Source organism: Zea mays, chromosome 3, assembly GCF_902167145.1.
Source record: "Zea mays cultivar B73 chromosome 3, Zm-B73-REFERENCE-NAM-5.0, whole genome shotgun sequence".
Taxonomy (NCBI): domain Eukaryota; kingdom Viridiplantae; phylum Streptophyta; class Magnoliopsida; order Poales; family Poaceae; genus Zea; species Zea mays.
The window spans coordinates 232,601,595-232,623,382 of NC_050098.1; the positions used below are offsets into that span (position 1 = coordinate 232,601,595).

Consider the following 21,788-nt stretch of genomic DNA (forward strand, 5'->3'; position numbering starts at 1 on the left):
GCATGACTTTATCGGTCTGAGCCCATCTTACTTGCTTCCGGACGAATAGGCTTGGGCTAAGATAGTTTAAAATATTTTTAGGTCGTGTCGTGTCAGTCTAATAAATAGAAAAAATAGTTTAGTTTAGTTCTAAGGGGTGTTTAGGATGACTCTAGTTTTCAGCTCCAATGTGAAGCTATAGTTTATAATATTAATTTAAATATTTTTAAATATATTTTAATTTAAATAATAAATAAACTAATTTATCTAAATATCTTGTAGAAGCTTACGGTCCAGCTCTACGATTTTCTGGGGCATCTAATGAACTGTTCCACTAACTCCACTAAATTTTCTAGAGCTGGAGCTATCCTAAACAGGACCTAAATCACGCCTTGCTTTCGTTGGATTATCGGCCCAACCCCAGCCCATACCCTATATTGAAACCACATAAAATCCAAATGGTACAACCAAATAAAGTCTATAGATTACTACATTGAAGATATTAAACAGTGCTAGTATTATTTGACCACATAAAGTTAAAATATTACAATAATATAAAGTTTATAGCTTACTAAATTAAAGAAATTAGACAGTACGAGCTTTATTGGGTCGTGCTGTCCCAAATCCGACTTATGTGTGCGGGCCATGCTAGGGCCTAACGGGCTAAAATTTGATGTCAGACTCAGGTTCACCTTTGGACCGTGGCCGTACTTTAGACTCTTGTTTTTAGACTGTACTCGTGGTAGCCTTAATTGTCTGGCCCATATTTCCAGCTAGTCGAGCTAGTGAGCGTGATTTGCGAGGCTGCTACCATTGAGCATATCCCCGGCGTGTAGGCAACGGCAAAGGAACCTGGCGCCATCCATCCGAGAACGGGTCAGCCAGCCCCAGCCATGCCGATGAAAACGAAGGCCGGGAGCGAGGTTTTGACGGGACGGGCCCGGGTGGGAAATGGAAACGGTAAAGCAGGGGGCGCGCACGTCGTCACGTCACGTGGTGCCAAAATTCTCCGAGGGGGAGGTTGCGCCGTGGACGATGTGCGCCATTTGGTTGCCGATCGGCGTAGGAAACAAGGCAACGGCAGAGCTGTGTATTTGCTGATGAATTGACAGGGACCTCTGTATAGTTTCAGGGTGTTTGGTTACCCCAAACTAAAATTTAGTCACTGTCCCATCTAGAGATGGCAATGGGTACCCGCTACCCGAAACCCGGTGGGTTTTTACTCTATTAGGGTATGACTTTGGGTCAATTTCTCTACCCATGGGTTTGTTAATGGGTTCAAATGGAAACCCAACGGGTACGTGGGCATGGGTTTGTTCTTCCACTACCCATACCCGCAAACCCATGGGTTTTTAAAACCCGCCTTAAAATCAACATTCCTTATAAATATGTCTCATAATATTATTAATTGAATATGTTCTAATTGAAATAAACTTCATGTAACAATTTTTAGGCTAAAATTAGTTATCACTTGTTGCTTTTATACTAGCTTATTAATGTATTGATTGTCATTTACATGATGAATTATTTTTTATGTTGATGTTAGTGGGTATGGGAAACCCGTTGGGTACCCGAAACCCGCATGGGTATGGGTTTGGGCAAAATTTTATACCCGTCATGGGTATGGGTTTTTTAGCGGGCGTATTTTTTCTTCGCGGGTACGGGTTTGGGCAAGTAATACCCAACGGGTTTTTACCCATTGCCATCTCTAGTCCCATCGAATGTTTGAACCTCTGTTCCGGGTATTAAATGTAGTCGGATTATAAAACTAATTTGTCAGCCGAAGATTAAAAGACGAGACGAATCTAGTCCAGTTGGTTGGGTCTATATTTCATACTCCTATTTAAAAGTCAAACGTTTGATGTGACCCGGGCTAAACTTTAGCAGGAGCAACCAAACACCCCCTTTGTATTGTAGCACATGGCACCTGGTATTTTATTTGGATGTTCTATCGGGAGAAAGACAATTAGTGCTGACATAAACACAGCAAATGGATCCAGCCATATTAGAAACTCGACAAATGCTGAAATGCACTCATTCGTGTGTGTGTGTGTAGCCGTGTAGGGAGTACTTTAAAGTGGACGCGGTTTTTCTTTTTGGTATATAAAAAAGTCAATGTATTATCCAATCACCTAATATGATTGCTAGCTACAAAAGGATACCTCGGAGTGGAAAAAATAGTTTGCACCAAACTAAGCGTACCTCATATGATTAAGGTGTTGTTTGGTTCAAGAAATGTAACGCAAATGGTAATGGTAATGGTTTACGCTCGATTACTGGCGGTAACAAATTTGAATAGGCTGGTATTAAATTTTAGTGTGGTATCTAATTACGGTTGGACTAAAACAAACATGATTTAACGTTATCAGTTACCCATTACGTTACAAATATGTGAACCAAACGGCACCTAAGATTCTTTTATGGTGAAATCAATATTGCTTAGGCCCAGTTCAGTTAGGTTGGACTGAGGTCAGAAACTGTTCCAGCTAATTAATAATACAAGTAAACTTGTCATCACAGCCAAAAGGGTTCCAATAAAACCATTCCAGAGTAAACGAACATGTCCTCTCTAGATTTTGATTCTTTGGCTCGCCCCAGACAATTGTATTTATTACATTTATTTCAAAATTTCACAGCTTTTACCGTAGAACAAGGAGAAGACCAAAACAAAGAGTGTGAGAAATCCTCTTATTCTAAGCTGTCTATAGCAGTAACCTCTATAATTTTGCTCTAAGAAACCTTTAACCAATAACCCCATCTAATAGTGCCAAATGTCACGCCAATGAGCACCATATAAAATATTAGCATTCTTGTTACATAACCGATAAGTTATATAAAAAAATAAAATGTATTCACGGATAGCCCTCTTGAATCACATCCATTGCACTTCTTCTTCGGTGATAATGAGACCCTTTGTATCGAAGGACTGAATGTCAGTAAATGCTAATTAATTTTCCAAGGCTTTTTTTTACTAAAAAATATTAGATCATTTTTTTTGGAAAAATATGAATTAATGAAGTTCCCAAACTAACCATAAAGTGTGCGATAGGACCGGTGATGCAGGGGAAAAATCTTGGTTAAGTGATCATGGTCGAGCTGTTCCTTTTCTGGCTGTAAATAAACCACTCGCGGATCCTCATTTTTAACAAACTGCTGCTACAATTTTAAATTAAAGGCTAGTTTGCTATCCTCATTTTCATTGAAAATTAGTTAATTGTTTCCTTTGAAAAATAGGAATCTTCTAGCAAAATGGAGTTCATAGCCTATCAACATTTTTTTTCGGTCGTTACCAGTCGCGGATCACGGTGGTAGCGTGGCTACATCTACACTCGGCGGACGCGACAGCAGGCGCGCAACGCACCGCCACGCATGCAATGCATTGCAGGGTCGTTTCTTTCATGCATCGCTCGTGCAACGCAACCGCGCGCCTTCAGCCTTCTGGCAACGGACTGGCTACAGACTTCGGGTCCGGGGCCGGCCGCGTTCCCAGTCCGGGTTCCTCCCGTCTTTGTCCAGCCAGCCAGCCAGCCAGCCATCCTATTCCTGGGTCGGTCGGTTGCGAATTGGTATTGCAGAGCGGGATTGGACGGGACCCCAGCTGTAATCGCGAGCGCATGCCGTCACGGCGTATCGCGGCTTCCATTTATCAGGGAGGCCGAGGCCGGCCTGGAGGGTCACCGGTCACGATCACGCCTTCGGACACGCTCCTCTCCCCCGCTCCCTCCCTCCCTCCCCTCCGCTTCTTCGGCCACTCCCGTCTCCTCCACCGCCACTGCATCTACCGTGTCGCAGACGCAGACGCGTACGTCTCCGTGCTCCACTCACCGCGCCCGCCTGCGACCGTCCGCGAGCTTTATTATAGCCATCCAAGTCCAACACAGCGCAGAGAGTGCGCACGATACCACTGCCAGACAGAGTGCGGAGCGCCACTGTCGTCCAGAACTCCATACACCAAGCCATGAAAGCGGACGCTCCGGCGACGCCGTGCAGGAAGCCGGCGCCCCTTCCGCCGCCGCCCGCGCTGCTCGCCGTGCGTGCGCGCTCGCGGTCGCGGGTGGCCGACCTGGGCTTCGGCGCGGCGTTCCCGGGCGGCCCGCCGGACACGCCGCCGCGCCGCTCGCCCGTCACCGTGCCGTTCCTCTGGGAGGAGGCGCCCGGGAAGCCCAAGGCGCCGCCGCCGCCCACCGCCGCGGCTCCGGCCGCCACCAACGCCGGCCCCGTTCCCGAAGGCGGCGGCGGCGGCGGCGACGACGAACAGCACGACGACCAGGCGCGCCCCGTCCCCGTGCCGCTGAAGCTGCCCCCGCGGCTGCAGCAGGTGGCGTCGTTCGCGGCGGCGGACACCCCGCTGCTTCCGTCCCCGAAGGCCGTGCTCCAGGGCCCCTACTACTACGGCTGCGCCGGCGACGGCAGCAGGAGGCCGCCGCCGAGGTGGTTCCGCAGCGGCGGCGCCTTCCGGAGGACGCCGAGCGCCGGCGTGGGACTCTTCTCTCGGACCTGGAGCAAGCCCGCGCCGGCTCCGGCGCCGGCAAGCGGCAAGAGCAGACACGGCGACGACCACGAGCGCGACGCGGCGGGGCCCGACGCCCCGTGGTGCTCGCCGGCGTCGTCCTCCTCCTCGTCGTCTGTGTCCACCTGCTTCGGCGGCGACGAGCACGGTCGCGGGAAGCCCTGCGCCGACGGGCGCGAGGTCTCCTCGGAGGAGGACGGCGGCTCGCCTCCGAGGGGGTCGGTGAGGATCACGAGGCTTAGGAGGAACCGGAGCCTCCCCAGCGTCACCACGTCTAACCTCTGGGTACGTACGCCGTCGTTTCTGCTCAGCTCAGCTCAGCTCAGCTTTCCTTGTGCGCAGCATGCTCTATTCAATTTCTGGATTATTTATTGGGGAAAAGACAAACGACTACACCAAACAAAGAAAAGTAGCCGCCGCACCCGCCACCAGTGTTCTGCAAATCCTAGCCAAGCCGTTGTAGGACAGAGAAATAATTTTCAGCACAAACATGAAAATAATATATGACGCATCTTGTCCATTGTTTTTTTTGGTTCACGTGATATGACGCACACGCAATTGTATGTTGGCATGCAGGCAAGCATCCGTAGGAGTTTCGAGCAGATTACTCCGTGGAGCTACAAGTTCGGTCGGTCACGACCGCCAGGTGCCAACGCTACTGAATAAATGAATAAATTATCGGAAGCACCAAATCGCAATGCAACCTGTGGTGCGTGGACGTGGAGGCTCTGCAACCCATGTAGCGAAAAAAGTCTCTAATGTATGCTACCTTCGACTTTGGAGTAACCTACGCACGGGACCCCATCCATCGTACCACACGTTCTTTCTGTATAAGATTTTTGTTCAGTTCGCTCTCTATCTATATAGATTGAGTGAATTTAAATTTTAAATAAGTCAAATATCTACTTAATTTTTCTAATTCTAATCCATTCCATGTATAATAAAAATAATCGAACAATGGCTAAATGTGATACGACATTGTCAAAGGAGACGGCAATAACAATGAAGAAACTGACTGGGACGGAGGGCAATACCATAGGTCATGCCAGCGCACAAAACATGTGATACCTCTCATGTCAAAGAGACAAAATCTTCCGTTGGTTTTCAAACCCGTACCTAGTTGCACGGGAGGAGGAGGGCAGCAGCAGGAGGCTTCCATCTGGCGAAGAATTAGAAATACACGCAGAGGTTAGTTACTTTCTCCGTTTCATTTTAGTTGTCGCTAGACAGTATACAGTTTAACTATCCAGCGACAACTTAAAAGAAACAGATAAAGTACCATGGATCGTTTTCGGAGACAGACGAAATGCAGGTAGCACTTGTAACGTTTTCTTTCCCGTGACGTTTTCACGGGATGGTTATAATAACCGTGGATTAGTTGTTAATCTCACTCTCCTTTAGCATTGATTGACAAATGGCGCTCTGCTCCTCTTTCTTTTTTGCTGTGGAGTGCACTGCCACGTCTAGATTTGACAAGAAAAATATCGGCAATGTATGACATCGTGGAACACTCCTAGCTGACAGTGCCCCTACATATATCTACGCGTGTGTACCCAGTGCAGCTGCCACGAGATAAAGTAATGTTTCCTTCAAACGGGTATTCATACGAAAACATTGCTTTATCAGAAGTAAGGTTTATCTCGAAATAACCGTTTATTCGAAATAGTTGTAACGCAAACGTTAATGGTAACAGAAAAGCGGCGTGAATCAATACAGATTAAGCTTCAACAATAAAAGCCTCATATCACTAACAAAGACATGTGGCGCTTTAGGATTGGAGGAAGGCCACATGCCATGGGACATGGATGAAGACCGGCTGTTGTGGCCTTGCTAGCTAGTTCCACTGCGACAGATAGAGCAGCCCAACAAGGTGTAATATATTTCTGACACTTCAAGAGATGTCCTATAAATATTTGTTAAATTTTGTAAAGTGATGTGTCGTTGGAACTGTTTTTTTTTCTAGATTGAAAGATGTGCATCAATTCAAAGAAATGAGAGAGTAAGAGCGCGCGCGAGATATGCATCAATTTAATGAAATGAGAGAGTAAGAGAGCGTGCGCGGGGGTTGGACCGGCTAGTCTGTTTTGGGCCAAAATGAGTTTTTCTATTTCTAGAAAAAAATTAGTGTCTTTTCTATTTTATTTTTTCTAGGGGTTTCAATTAAATTCAAACCAAGTTTCAAATTCAAACTAAATTAAACATGTGCATCAATTCAAATAATATTTTAGACTCAGCATGATGCAACAATTCATGACTTACATTATTTTGACAATAAATAATTAACCTCTCTCCTAATTAACTTGATTCTAGAGATGCAAAAGGTAACACCTGAATTTGGTAGATGTTTAGGAAAAAAATTTTATCCACAAATTTAGGGTGTTACAATAATGCCGCCTCCACGCCATCATTCGTGGCCGAGACCTAGGCACCACAAACATTGGCGTCGGCAATGTGAGCTAGACATCAATAGCTTTGGCACCGACCTATGGGTCTATTTTAAAAAAATAAAACTGAAAATGGTATATTTGTGAAAATAAAACATAAAAATTGCTAAATTTCAAAAAAGTTAGGACATGGATACGCCGCGATCAGACTCCATATTTATTCATCGCGTGCAAAGAGCTCGACTGTTGCATCCACCAACTGCGTATCAATCCCTTAGTCATATATTAGTGTCGTCGTGCATCCCCATGCCATGAGTTATATATGTTTGTCCTGTGTATACGTACGTCACTAGCTTATCGACCTTTCAGTAGCAAAAGAAACGGCTGCTCTGGCCATGGCGGTCGTCAGCACTGGTACTACCCGCAGTTGGCGGAGGCAGCAGCTGCTGCTTGTAACGACGATGCTGTCCAAAGCTGTAGACAATGTGATCCGTCTCGATAGCGTTGCCTGCGGCCGCCTTCCTCCGCTTGTAGCTCTCCTTGAAGCAGGCCTGCCGCAGCCTCTTCGTCCGGTCCGTGAGCTCGATCCATGGGTTCTCCTCCATGAGCGCGCAGTACGTCTCCAGCGCCGCAAGCTCATGCTGCACAGCCACCGGCGACATGCCGTTCCCCATTTCCTGCACGCATGCAATCAACTTGCATTTATTAGGACGACGATCGACATGGCTTTTGATGGATAATTAATGGTGCTTATTGGGGAATGCGATTCACAGATTGTGCGTTTTCTGCATGCATGCGTGATTCGATCGTGCATCAGGGAGAGAGAAAAAACGTGTGCTCTGTGTGATCGTCACCTGTACGTTGGCCATGAGGGACTTGAGGCTCTTCATCTTCCGGTGAGGCCACCGCGCCACGCCGAGCTCGCGGCAGCGCTTCTTGAGCACGGTGAGCCCCACGTTCATCTCCCTGGCCGCCCTGGTGATGGGCATGTAGAAGTACTTGCGCAGCTCGTCGAAGCCGATGTGGTCCATCCTCGTCTTCCCGGCGGCCGCCGGAGCTGACCGCTCGCCCGCGCCGCCGCTCGCCCTTGCACGCGGCCGCGGCAGTGACGGCTGCGGCGGCGGCAATAGCGCCACGGCGGTAGAGCCTGCTTGACGACGACGCTCGACATGGTGAATGACGACGGCCATGTCGTCGTCGACACAGCTGGCTCCTCGTCGGAAGCAGCTGGAGTCCTCTATGGTCGTCATGGCCGCCTTCTGATGAGCGTGGACGACACCACCACCTACATTTTGGCCAACGGTCGCCGTACCATCAATGATGATTGGGGCTCGCGTCCCGGCGGCGGCGGGGTGTTCAACCGTCGGCGGCATCATAACCATTTGGTCGACAGGAGGCTTTTGCTCTTCGGCGTTGTCGAAGGCCTCAAGATCGATGTCGGTGAACGGCAGCATGAGCGCCTCGTCGAGGCCCGTCATTGCACCGGCAGCAGGCAGCGGTGGGAGTTGTTCGGGGCAGTACTGATCGCTGACGACGGCTGGCGGTGGCGCAGATGAGTAGTACATGGGCAAGTACAAACTGTCGTCGTCCTCTTCCCTGCAACTGCAACGTGCCGCGACTTAATAATTATCATTCATCGACCAGCAGTACACAAGAACGAGCTCAGCATCGGTATCATGGCCGTATCCTGGCTTGTTTGCTGGATCAACGAAAGAACCGGACCTCTGCAGGTTCGTCAGAGCCGACGACGATAAGCAGTCGGGTGGTGCAGCAAATGCGCCATCAGAAGAGGCTTCGAGGACTTGGTCTTCGCAGCAGCTCCGGTGACCGCCGGGCCCGGGAGGAGCGGCGGCGATCGACAGGCAATCTTCCGCCCTGACATCAGGAAGGACGGAGGAGGGGAGGGAGATGAAGGTCGAGAGTTGTCAGGCGAACGAATTGAAGAAGCAGACCGGCGGGCCTGCTAGACTACTGTGAAAAACCAATTGTGCGTGCACACGTACGTGATCACGCTCCAAATTAAGTAAACTCACCTGCTGGCGCCCATGGCGACGTGCGGCGAGGACATGGAAGACATCATCAGGTGGTTGATGGCCTCCATCATATTGCACCATTCCGCGTCGTCACCGCCACATGGCACCATCGCCATTGTTGACATGCTGTCTGTCACAACACAAGCAGCAACGAACGAAGAGCTAGCTAGGTACGTATCCAAGCTACTGTTTTACCGCGTATACCATATCACAACACAAGCAGCAACGAACGAAGAGCAGAACACTTGTCATATATGTACTCTGGGATGAGAGAGATGCATGGGTGTGGACTGGATGCAGTGAAGTGACGATGGATGTGAACGTGTGCAATCAGCGTGCGTGCATGCATGAGCGAGTCGAGATGTGTGGCGCGCGCGCAGTAATTAATTGCGCGGTGATCTTGAGTGGATTTTGGCTGCAAAACCGATCGAGCCTGTTCGTTGCATTGGATTGCATGCAGCCGTAGCGGTAGTGGAGCACGTACGCGCGGGCGCGGCTAGCTAGCTTCCCGAGCCCATATGCATCAATAATCTACCCATGCCATGATGAGCAGGAGCAGCTCCAGGGCTCGCCCATTCATTTCTCACGGCGGCGGGACGGGGAAACGCCCTCGATCCGTTCCATCTCATTCATTGCTTCCCGAGTTCGTGCTCACGCGCATTTAGTTGTATTATTATTAGCACGGGTAACTGTAGTTAAATCACACGCATGAATAATGAGCTCTTGCTCATGTTCTGTGCCGCTACTTGGCCCGTGTTCATCAGTTCCGTTTGTTAACGGGCCGCCGGGCTGGATGGGCGATATGATCTCGGCTACTTTCTGTGGAAAGGTTCCATATTTTTTCTTCCCTAAAAATATATTGTTTTTATTTTTCCCCCTACTTTTGCTTGTCAACACACACAGAAAGGCATATACGATTTTATGATGATCTAACTGCTGTCTCAATTTTACTACAAAAAATAAATTTAATAAACAAAAATTAAAAAAATATACATAGTTAAACTTGGGATGACCTAATGGTTTATATTCAAAAGGAAATTTATGACACATACAATCTATATTTAAATAAATCCTCCTTTTTGCACATGTGATGTTCGAAATTAAACAATGTGTTGTCCATATACATAAAAAAAACCAACATATGTGTTCGGATCGTAATATTGTCATACAAATTGTTCCTCAAAACACTTCTTATGCTCCAACAAACCCATTTTCAAGAAAGTTGAAACTAGTAAAGGGTCCGTTTAGTTGGGATGTGACATAAAACAACTATTGTGTGCTGTAAAAACAAATGTTGTAGGCTGTGGGCTGTTAAAAATCTAAAAACCGTTTGGTAGAAACAACTAAAAGCTGTTTAAAACTCTTCCATATATATTTTTACAGTTCAATCCGAAAGTCGTTAAAAGCATGTATAGAGGCGCTTTTAGTTTTACGCTACGAGAAAATCGGCTTTTACAAAAAACTGTTTTCTGAATCCAGCGTTTTGGATTGACTTTTATGGACCAAAAGCCAAACCAAACACACTCAGATATAGAGTTTACATAAAAGTACAACCAAAATCCATTACACCACGATTCCAACTATAACTTTGTGGTAACTATATAAGTTCATTTAATCCTCATTTTAAACATAATTGTTCTCGTACAGTAATCCTAATTTTTTTAGGGTACGTTACTGTAGGGCGTGCCTACAATACTTTTATTTTTTTTTCTAGGGTATGTATGTACATTTTACAGGAGGGGATCACTAGTAGAAAAAGGCTCAAAGACTGCGGTGCGATACATTTTTACAGGCGTATTTCCAGAGGAGGTTCCTTATGAAAACCGCCAGTAGAAATCCATGATTTCTAGTGGCGGATTTCTTAAGAAACCGCCTGTAAAAATCGATTTCTAGTGGCGGTTTCCTTAAGGAATCACCACTAGAAATTTTTATCCTTAATTTTTCGAGTTTTTCAAACCACCTCGTATGATGAAACCATCAAAATAAAAGTTGTAGATCTCTGAAAGTTATAAAACTTTGTAGTTGATAACTTTTTTTATCTGAAATCATTTCGGCTCTCAAAAATTGTATCTAAATTTGTCAAATTTAAAATTCAAATTTTGCAAGCGTCCTCGGATGAAAAAAGTGTCAAAATGAAAGTTATAGAACTTCAAAAATTATTCAACTTTGTAGTTGATAACTTTTTTATTTGAATTTGTTTACGGTCTCAAACAAGCAATTTACACTCATTTGTTTGTAATATGTGGGCAACAAAACTACAAACTAGACACAAATCATGACATAGACAGAGTGATAGAGAAGGGTACGCGTGAGGGTGAGGTCAGGGGTTCAATTTCAAGCAACCACGTAGTGCACGAAAATGTTGCGACTTGCGACTTCGACGGAGACGGGCATGTGGATTGGGTGGGCCGAGGCCTCCCCTAATAAAAATATTTTTTTTGCTATTTTTAAAATTTGTTTTATGTTTCCTGGAAACGATTTGCATTGGCGGTTTTATTACGCCGACCGCCAGTGAAAATCGATTTCCACTGGCGGTCCTCAGTTGCTGCGACTTCGACGGAGACGGGCATGTGGGATGGGTGGGCCGAGGCCTCCCCTAATAAAAATAATTTTTTTGCTATTTTTAAAATTTGTTTTATGTTTCCTGAAAATAATTTGCAGTGGCGGTTTTATTACGCCGACCGCCAGTGAAAATCGATTTTCACTGGCGGTCCTCAGTTACCCGTCTGTAAAAATGATGATTTCTACTGGCCCCTAGCACTGGCGGTTACGAAAAACGCCACTGTAAATAGGTTTACGACCGCCACTATAGAGCTTCTCTGTACTAGTGGATGGTGAAAGGGAAATAGGGTCAAACCTTTTCCAACAAAAATTTTGGTGGTTGAATTGACCAACACAAATTATTGGACTAACTAGTTTGCTCTAGATTATGAGTTCTACAGGTGCCAAAGGTTCACAACAAACCAATAAAAGTCAAAAGAAAGGGTTCAAACAAAGGGAGCAAAGTTAAACCGAAAGCAGCCCTGGTCTCGCGCACCGGACTGTCCGGTGCACCAGGGAATTCAACTCCAAACTTGCCAGTCTCGGGAAATTGGGAGACCGCTCCGCTATAATTCACCGGACTGTCCGATGTAACACCGGACTGTCCGGTGTGCCAGCAGAGCAACGGCTACTTCGCGCCAACGGTCGTCTGCAAAACGCATTCAATACGCTATAGAGCGCGCCAGAGTCAGAGCAGCGCCAGAAGGCGAACCGGACAGTGTACAGTGACTGTCCGGTGCACCGCCGGACTGTTCGGTGACCCAGAAGACAGAAGCGCCAACGGTCGAACCCTAACGGTCGGGTGACGTGGCTGGCGCACCGGACTGTCCGGTGCGCCATGCGATAGACAGCCTCCCAACGGCCACTTTTGGTGGTTGGGGCTATAAATACCCCCAACCACCCCACATTCATTTCATCCAAGTTTTCAGACTTCCTACACCTTACAAGAGCTATAGCATTCAATACAAGACATACCAAAGAGATCAAATCCTCTCCCAAGTCCAAAGATCATTCCAAATAAATTAGTGACTAGAGAGAGTGACTTGTGTTCATTTGAGCTCTTGCGCTTGGATTGCTTTTTCTTCTTCATTCTTTCTTGTGATCAACTCAATTGTAACCAAGGCAAGAGACATCAATTGTGTGGTGGTCCTTGCGGGGACTTAGTGTCCCGTTTGTTTGAGAAGAGAAGCTCACTCGGTCTAAGTGACCGTTTGAGAGAGGGAAAGGGTTGAAAGAGACCCGGTCTTTGTGACCACCTCAACGAGGAGTAGGTTTGCAAGAACCGAACCTCGGTAAAACAAATCACCGTGTCACACTCTTTATTTGCTTGTGATTTGTTTTCGCCCTCTCTCTCGGACTCGATTTTAATTCTAACGCTAACCCCGGCTTGTAGTTGTGCTTAAGCTTTGTAAATTTCAGTTTAGCCCTATTCACCCCCCTCTAGGCGACTTTCAATTGGTATCGGAGCACGGTGCTTCATTAGAGCCTAACCGCTCGAAGTAATGTCGGGAGATCACGCCAAGAAGGAGATGGTGACCGGCGACAAGCCCGTTACAAGCCACGGGAAGGCTCCATCGGGAGTCCCGCAACAAGGGGAAGGAGAAGAAGTCCCCTTCACACAAGTCGCATCGGAGTGACGAAAAGAAAAAGAAGATGAGGAATGTGGTCTACTACGAGACCAACTCTTCATCGCCATCCACCTCCGGCTCCGACGCGCCGTCCGTAACTTCTAAGCGCCATGAGCGCAAGAAGTTTAGTAAGATTCCCCTACACTACCCTCGCATTTCTAAACGTACTCCATTACTTTCCATTCCATTAGGCAAACCACCGGTTTTTGACGGTGAAGATTATAACATGTGGAGTGACAAAATGAGGCATCACCTAACCTCACTCCACACTAGCATTTGGAACGTTGTTGAGTTTGGTGTACAGGTACCATCCATAGGGGATGAGGACTATGATTCGGACGAAGTTGCCCAAATCCGGCACTTCAACTCACAAGCCACCACAATACTCCTCGCCTCTCTAAGTCGAGAGGAGTATAACAAGGTGCAAGGATTAAAGAGCGCCAAAGAGATTTGGGACGTACTCAAAACGACGCACGAAGGAGATGAGGTGACCAAGATCACCAAGAGGGAGACGATCGAGGGGGAGCTCGGTCGATTCATGCTTCACCAAGGGGAGGAGCCACAAGCGATGTACAACCGGCTCAAGACCTTGGTGAACCAAGTGCGCAACCTCGGGAGCACCAAATGGGATGACCATGAGATGGTCAAAGTTATTCTAAGATCACTAGTCTTTCTTAATCCTACTCAAGTACAATTAATTCGTGGTGATCCTAGATACAAACTAATGTCTCCCGAGGAAGTGATAGGTAAATTTGAGAGCTTTGAACTAATGATCAAAGGCTCTAAAAAGATTATCGAGCAAGGCGCATCCTCCTCCGTACCCGAAGCACAACCCGTTGCATTCAAAGCAACGGAGGAGAAGAAAGAAGATTCTACTACAAGTAGAATCCCCATTGACGCCTCCAAGCTCGACAATGAGGAGATGGCGCTCATCATCAAGAGCTTCCGTCAAATCCTCAAACAAAGGAAGGGGAAAGATTACAAGCCCTGTTCCAAGAAGGTGTGCTACAAGTGTGGTAAGCCCGGTCATTTTATTGCAAAATGTCCATTATCTAGTGATAGTGACAGGGGCGACGACAAGAAGGGAAAGAGGAGAGAAAAGAAGAGATACTTCAAGAAGAAGGGCGGTGATGCCCATGTTTGCCGGGAGTGGGACTCCGACGAGGAGCTCCACCAACTCCTCCTCCGACGAGGACGCCGCCAACATCGCCGTCAACAAAGGGCTCCTCTTCCCCAACATCGGCCACAAATGCCTCATGGCAAAGGACGACAAAAAGAAGAAGGTAAAATCCAAATCCTCCACTAAATATGCAACATCTAGTGATGAGGCTAATTCTAGTGATGACGAGGATGATTTATTTACTCTCTTTGCCAACTTGAACATTGAACAAAAGGAAAAATTAAATGAATTGATTAGCACTATTCATGATAAGGATGAACTCTTGGATAGCCAAGAGGACTTCCTAATTAAAGAAAACAAAACGCATGTTAAAGTTAAAAATGCTTATGCTCTAGAAGTAGAAAAATGTGAAAAATTAACTAATGAGCTAAGCACTTGCCATGATATTATTTCCAACCTTAGAAATGAGAATGCCAATTTAATTGCTAAGGTTGGGAAGCTTGATGTTTGTGATGATTCAATTGTTAGTCTTAGAAATGATAATGCCAACTTAATTGCTAAGATTGACAAATTGAATGCTTCTCTTTCTAGCCTTAAAATTGAAAATGAAAAATTAATTGCTAAGACTAAGGATTTAGATGTTTACAATGCTTCCATTTTCAATCTTAGAGATGAGAATGATATATTGCATGCTAAGATTGTTGAATTAAATACTTGCAAACCCTCTACATCTTCCGTTGAGCATGTTACTATTTGCACTAGATGTAGAGATATCAATGTTGATGCTATTCATGATCACCTAGCTTTAATTAAACAACAAAATGATCACATAGCTCAACTTAGTGCCAAAATTAATGAGCATGACTTAGAAAATGAGAAATTTAAATTTGCTAGAAGCATGCTCTATAGTGGGAGACGCCCTGGTCTTAAGGATGGCATTGGCTTCCAACAGGGAGACAATGTCAAGCTTAATGCCCCGCCTAAAAGATTGTCTAATTTTGTTAAGGGCAAGGCTCTCATGTTTCAGGATAACGAGGGTTACATTTTATATCCTGCCGGTTATCCCGAACACAAAATTAGGAGAATTCACTCTAGGAAGTCTCACTCTGGACCTAATCATGCTTTTATGTATAAGAGTGAGGCATCTAGTTCTAGGCAATCAACCCATGCTAAATTGCCTAAGAAGAAAACTCCTAAAGCATCAAATGATCATAATGTTTCATTCAAAACTTTTGATGCTTCTTATGTGCTAACCAACAAATCCGGCAAGGTAGTTGCCAAGTATGTTGGGGGCAAACACAAATGATCAAAGACTTGTGTTTGGGTACCCAAAGTTCTTGTATCTAATGTCAAAGGACCCAAAACTGTTTGGGTACCTAAAATCAAGAACTAAATTTGTTTTGTAGGTTTATGCATCCGGGGGCTCAAGTTGGATCATCGACAGTGGGTGCACAAACCATATGACTGGGGAGAAAAAGATGTTCTCCTCCTACGAGAAAAACCAAGATCCCCAACGAGCTATCACATTCGGGGATGAAAATCAAGGTTTGGTCAAAGGATTGGGTAAAATTGCTATATCACCTGACCATTCTATTTCCAATGTTTTCTTGTAGATTCATTAGATTACAACTTGCTTTCTGTTTCTCAATTATGTAAAATGGGCTACAACTGTCTTTTTACGGATACAGATGTTACTGTCTTTAGAAGAAGTGATGATTCAGTAGCTTTTAAGGGAGTATTAGAAGGTCAGCTATACTTAGTTGATTTCAATAGATCTGAACTCGATACTTGCTTAATTGCTAAGACTAACATGGGTTGGCTCTGGCATCGCCGACTAGCCCATGTTGGGATGAAGAACCTTCACAAGCTTCTAAAGGGAGAGCACATTTTGGGACTAACAAATGTGCATTTTGAGAATGACAGGATTTGTAGCGCATGCCAAGCAGGGAAGCAAGTTGGCATTCACCATCCACACAAGAACATCATGACGACTGACAGGCCATTGGAGCTTCTCCACATGGATTTATTCGGCCCGATCGCTTACATAAGCATAGGCGGGAGTAAGTACTGTCTAGTTATTGTGGATGATTATACTCGCTTCACTTGGGTATTCTTTTTACAGGATAAATCTCAAACCCAAGAAACTTTAAAGGGATTCTTGAGACGAGCTCAAAATGAGTTCGGCCTAAGGATCAAGAAAATAAGAAGCGACAACGGGACGGAGTTCAAGAATTCACAAATTGAAGGCTTTCTTGAGGAGGAGGGCATCAAGCATGAGTTCTCTTCTCCCTACACGCCACAAAAAATGGTGTAATGGAGAGGAAGAATAGAACTCTATTGGACATGGCAAGGACCATGCTTGATGAGTACAAGACTTCGGATCGATTTTGGGCCAAGGCGGTCAATACCGCTTGCTACGCCATCAACCGGTTGTATCTACACCGAATCCTCAAGAAGACATCCTATGAACTCCTCACCGGTAAAAAGCCCAACATTTCATATTTTTAGAGTCTTTGGTAGCAAATGCTTTATTCTTGTTAAAAGAGGTAGAAAATCCAAATTTGCTCCTAAGGCTGTAGAAGGCTTTTTACTAGGATACGATTCAAACACAAGGGCATATAGAGTCTTTAACGAGTCCACTGGACTAGTTGAAGTTTCTTGTGACATTGTGTTTGATGAGACTAACGGCTCTCAAGTAGAGCAAGTTGATCTTGATGAATTAGATGATGAAGAGGCTCCATGCGTCGCGCTAAGGAACATGTCCATTGGGGATGTGTGTCCTAAGGAATCCGAAGAGCCCATTCAAGCACAAGATCAACCATCCTCCTCCATACAAGCATCTCCACCAACACAAGATGAGGATGAGGCTCAAGATGATGAAGGAGAAGATCAAGAAGATGAGCCACCTCAAGAGGAGGACAAGGATCAAGGGGGGAGATGCAAATGATCAAGACAAGGAGGATGAACAAAATCCAAGGCCACCACACCCAAGAGTCCACCAAGCAATCCAACGAGATCACCCCGTGAACACCATCCTAGGAGATATTCATGAGGGGGTAACCACTCGATCTCGTGTTGCTCATTTTTGTGAACATTACTCTTTTGTTTCCTCTATTGAACCACACAGGGTAGAGAAAGCACTTCAAGATTTGGATTGGGTGATGGCAATGCAAGAGGAGCTCAACAATTTCAAAAGGAATGAGGTATGTCGTTTAGTTCCACGTCCTAACCAAAATGTTGTAGGAACCAAGTGGGTCTTCTGCAACAAACAAGATGAGCATGGAGTGGTGACAAGGAACAAGGCACGACTTGTGGCCAAAGGGTATTCACAAGTCGAAGGTTTGGATTTCGGTTAAACCTATGCACCCGTAGCTAGGCTTGAGTCAATTCGAATTTTACTTGCCTATGCTACTCACCATGACTTTAAGCTTTACCAAATGGACGTGAAGAGTGCCTTCCTCAACAGACCTATCAAGGAAGAGGTCTATGTTGAGCAACCTCCTGGCTTTGAAGATAGTGAGTATCCTAACCATGTTTACAAACTCTCTAAGGCGCTTTATGGGCTCAAGCAAGCCCCAAGAGCATGGTATGAATGCCTAAGAGATTTTCTTATCACTAATGGATTCAAAGTCGGTAAAGCCGATCCTACTCTATTCACTAAAACTATTGAAAATGATTTGTTTGTATGCCAAATTTATGTTGATGATATTATATTTGGGTCTACTAACAAATCTATTTGTGAAGACTTTAGTAGGATCATGATTCAAAAATTCGAGATGTCTATGATGGAGGAGTTGAAGTATTTCTTAGGATTTCAAGTCAAGCAACTCCAAGAGGGCACCTTCATTAGCCAAACGAAGTATATTCAAGATATTCTCACCAAGTTTGGAATGAAGGATGCCAAGCCCATCAAGACACCCATGGGAACCAATGGGCATCTTGACCTCGACATGGGAGGTAAATCCATAGATCAAAAGGTATACCGGTCGATGATATGATCTTTACTCTATTTATGTGCATCTCGACCGGACATTATGCTTTCCGTATGCATGTGTGCAAGGTTCCAAGTCGACCCTAAGGAAGTTCACCTTAGGGTCGTGAAGCGAATCCTAAGATATTTAGTTCAAACACCTAAGTTTGGTCTTTGGTACCCCAAGGGATCCTCATTTGATTTATTAGGATATTCCGATGCTGATTGGGCAGGGTGTAAGATTAATAGGAAGAGCACATCAGGGACTTGTCAGTTTCTGGGAAGATCCCTGGTGTCTTGGGCTTCAAAGAAACAAAACTCAGTAGCTCTTTCTATCGCCGAAGCCGAGTACATTGCCGCAGGCCATTGTTGCGCGCAATTGCTTTGGATGAGGCAAACCCTTAGGGACTATGGCTACAAGTTTAGCAAAGTCCCTCTCCTATGTGACAATGAGAGTGCAATCCGCATGGCGGATAATCCCGTTGAACACAGCCGCACTAAGCACATAGCCATTTGGTATCACTTTCTGAGAGATCACCAACAAAAGGGGGATATCGAGATAGCCTATATAAACACCAAAGATCAATTGGCCGATATCTTTACCAAGCCTTTAGATGAGCAATCCTTTACCAAACTGAGGAATGAGCTAAATATTCTTGATTCTAGGAATTTTGATTGATTCTTGCACACATAGCCCTTTTATATACCTTTGATCATGTCTCTTGTATGTCTATGACTAATGTGTTTTCAAGTGTCATCTTATGCTTAGTCATAGATATTGAAAGGGAAATGGAGTAGTCGGCAAAGAAGGCGCTTCCACTCAACTCCGATTGTATTTGCTGGTACTCTGCATCGTTCTCCATTTTGGTGTAATCTTCACTCATATTTTTGTGTTTGCCAAAGGGGGAGAAAGTTTAGACAAGGGCTTATATCTCACTCACAAGTATCCGTTTTTTGGCGATTCATGCCAAACGGGGAGAAAGTATGAGCCCAAAGCAAAAGGACCGCACCACCACCAAATTTAAAAATGAAGTTTTCAATTTGATATCTTATTGTGTTCAAAAGGGGGAGAAAGTAGTATCTTAAAAAATTGCAAAACCCTCTTGAACACTAAGAGGAGAATTTTATTTAGGGGGAGTTTTGTTTTAGTCAAAGGAAAAGCATTTGAGACAGGGGGAGAAAATTTCAAATCTTGAAAATGCTTTCTTCAATCTTATTCATGTACCTTTGACTAATTGCAAAAGGTTTTTGAAAAGAATTTTACATAAAATTTGCAAAACAAAACTCGTGGTGCAAATGTGGTCCAAAATTTTAAATAAGAAGAAAAACCATCCATGCATATCTATTGAAATAAGTATTTTGGTTCAATTCCAAGTAACCTTTTGAAAGGGAAATGTGCCCTTGGGCCATTTCTAAGTATTTTGGTGATTTAGTGTTCAACACAAATGCTTAAGTGTTAAACTATGCCAAATGGTGGACAAAGTGCAAATCAATGCTAAGGTATGATTCTGGACTTAGTACATTGGTTTTTGTGTACTAACATATTTGTCTAAGTGCTAGAATCAGAGAAAATACATTTGGATAAGTCTTGGCTCGAGCAGCTAAGACTCTGCTCGGTCTGGGTGCACCGGACAGTGTCCAGTGGTGCACCGGACAGTGTCCGGTGAGTCGGCTGCGGCGAAGTCGCTGCTCTCGGGAACCAAGTCAACAGCGTACGACTATAATTCACCGGACTGTCCGGTGAGGCACCGGACTGTCCGGTGAGCCAACAGTCGGGCACGCCAACGGTCGGACGCGGGATCCGTGCGTGATGCGTGGCCGAGCCAACGGTCAGAAGGGGCACCGGACTGTCCGGTGTGCACCGGACAGTGTCCGGTGCGCCAACGTCTCCAACTCTTCAACGGTTGGCTGCGCCAGAATAGGAAAGAAATCCGCACCGGACAGTGTCCGGTGGTGCACCGGACTGTCCGGTGCGCCAGTCGACAGAAGGCAAGAATTGCCTTCCTGGATTGCTCTCAACGGCTCCTAGCTGCCTTGGGGCTATAAAAGGGACCCCTAGGCGCATGGAGGAGAACAACAAGCACACTTTGAACATTCTTGATCATTCACACTTCGTCTTTGCGCACTTGTTCGACATTCTTAGTGATTTGAGCTCCGTTCTAGTGAGAACTTTGTGATATTCATTAGAGCTCAAGTCTTGGCCGTGTGTGTGCGTATTTGCTGTGGACTTGTGTGTGTTGCTCATCCCATCCTTACTTCTGTGTTCATTTGTGATCATCTTTTGTAAGGGCGAGAGACTCCAAGTTGTGGAGATTCCTCGCAAACGGGATATAGTGAAAGGAAAAGAAACACCATGGTATTCAAGTGGATCTTTGGATCACTTGAGAGGGGTTGAGTGCAACCCTCGTCCATTGGGACGCCACAACGTGGAGTAGGCAAGTTTTGACTTGACCGAACCACGGGATAAATCACTGTGCCTCTCTGTGTTGATATCTTTGTGGTTATTGTGTCTTGCAAGAATTCCTCTCTAGCCACTTGGTTTTATTGCTCTAACACTTAATCAAGTTTGTGGCTTCAAGTTTTAAGTTTTTACAGGATCACCTATTCACCCCCCCTCTAGGTGCTCTCAATTGGTATCAGAGCCGTTCTCTTCACGTAAGGGACTAATCGCCCGAAGAGATGGATCCTAAGGGCAAGGGGATGGTGGTCAATGATAAGGAGAAGGAGTCCTTCGTCAATGATCCAAAAGATGACAAGCCTACTGACTCGGGCTCGAGCCACAAAAGAAAAGACGGGAAGAAGAAGAAAACAAGGCGCATCAAGGAGATAGTCTACTATGACAGCGACGCAGGGGCAGACCCACAGGGGGGTCCAGGTGGGCCCAGGCACACCCTAAGCCGGGCCCACCGCGGACCCTACCTGGCCATCATGTTCGCTGTTGGGCCGTGCGTTCCAACTTCTGCAGTTTCAATCGTTCGGCCAGCTCCTAACTTCCTGGCGACAGCACGATTGTTCCAGGGTTCCTTAGTTCTGGCGCTGGCGGCTGGAAAGTGGAAGGCACTGATGGCCGGAAAGTGGAAAATCTGGCGATCTTGCTCGATCTGCTACTCCGCTCCGGCTGTCGACGACCGACGCCTACGGCCCTGTCCTCACCAGCGCTCGCACGAAGACGGAGGTGTGAGGTGTCCTACAGCCCTTCCCCGCGTACAGCCATACAGAACATCGCGCCCATGCTATTGATTTTTGTCTTATTAATTATTGATTCACTACCATTATTTTTGTAGTGACTAAAATATGAAGAAGCAGAGAGATATTGCCTCTCTTTTTCGCAATCATGCTGCAAAGAAACAAAAGTTTATTGCTTCTTCATTATCTCCGGATGTTACTCAAGCGTCGACACATCAAGAACAAGAGAAAGAGATGATAAATGAAGAAATTGTGAATCCAATGCCATCTGCACCGCCACCGCCAACAATTTATGATGTCAGTCGTCTTCCACACGATCCAGGTGAAAGAAAACCTATTGCAAGTTACCATGCTAATGATCACGATGCAATTCGAAGAGCATATATTCTTAGAGGTCCATTTCAACCATATGCACATGAATTCCCAAATAGGAAAAT

General features: G+C 45.6%; 1 protein-coding gene across 1 annotated transcript; it reads left to right on the plus strand.

Annotated features, from left to right (window-relative positions):
- Positions 1-3,663: 3,663 nt before the first annotated feature.
- Positions 3,664-5,369, plus strand: LOC100383884 (uncharacterized). The gene is made up of 2 exons (NM_001176511.1): positions 3,664-4,774; positions 5,066-5,369. Exons 1-2 carry the CDS (start codon positions 3,938-3,940, stop codon positions 5,153-5,155), a joined length of 927 nt encoding a protein of 308 aa, NP_001169982.1. The 5' UTR covers positions 3,664-3,937; the 3' UTR covers positions 5,156-5,369.
- Positions 5,370-21,788: the final 16,419 nt, after the last annotated feature.

Coding starts and splice junctions, on each gene's coding strand:
- LOC100383884 (NM_001176511.1), top strand. CDS start 3,938: ATGAAAGCGGACGCTCCGGCGACGCCGTGCAGGAAGCCGGCGCCCCTT. Junction 4,775..5,065: donor TCACCACGTCTAACCTCTGG/GTACGTACGCCG, acceptor GTTGGCATGCAG/GCAAGCATCCGTAGGAGTTT.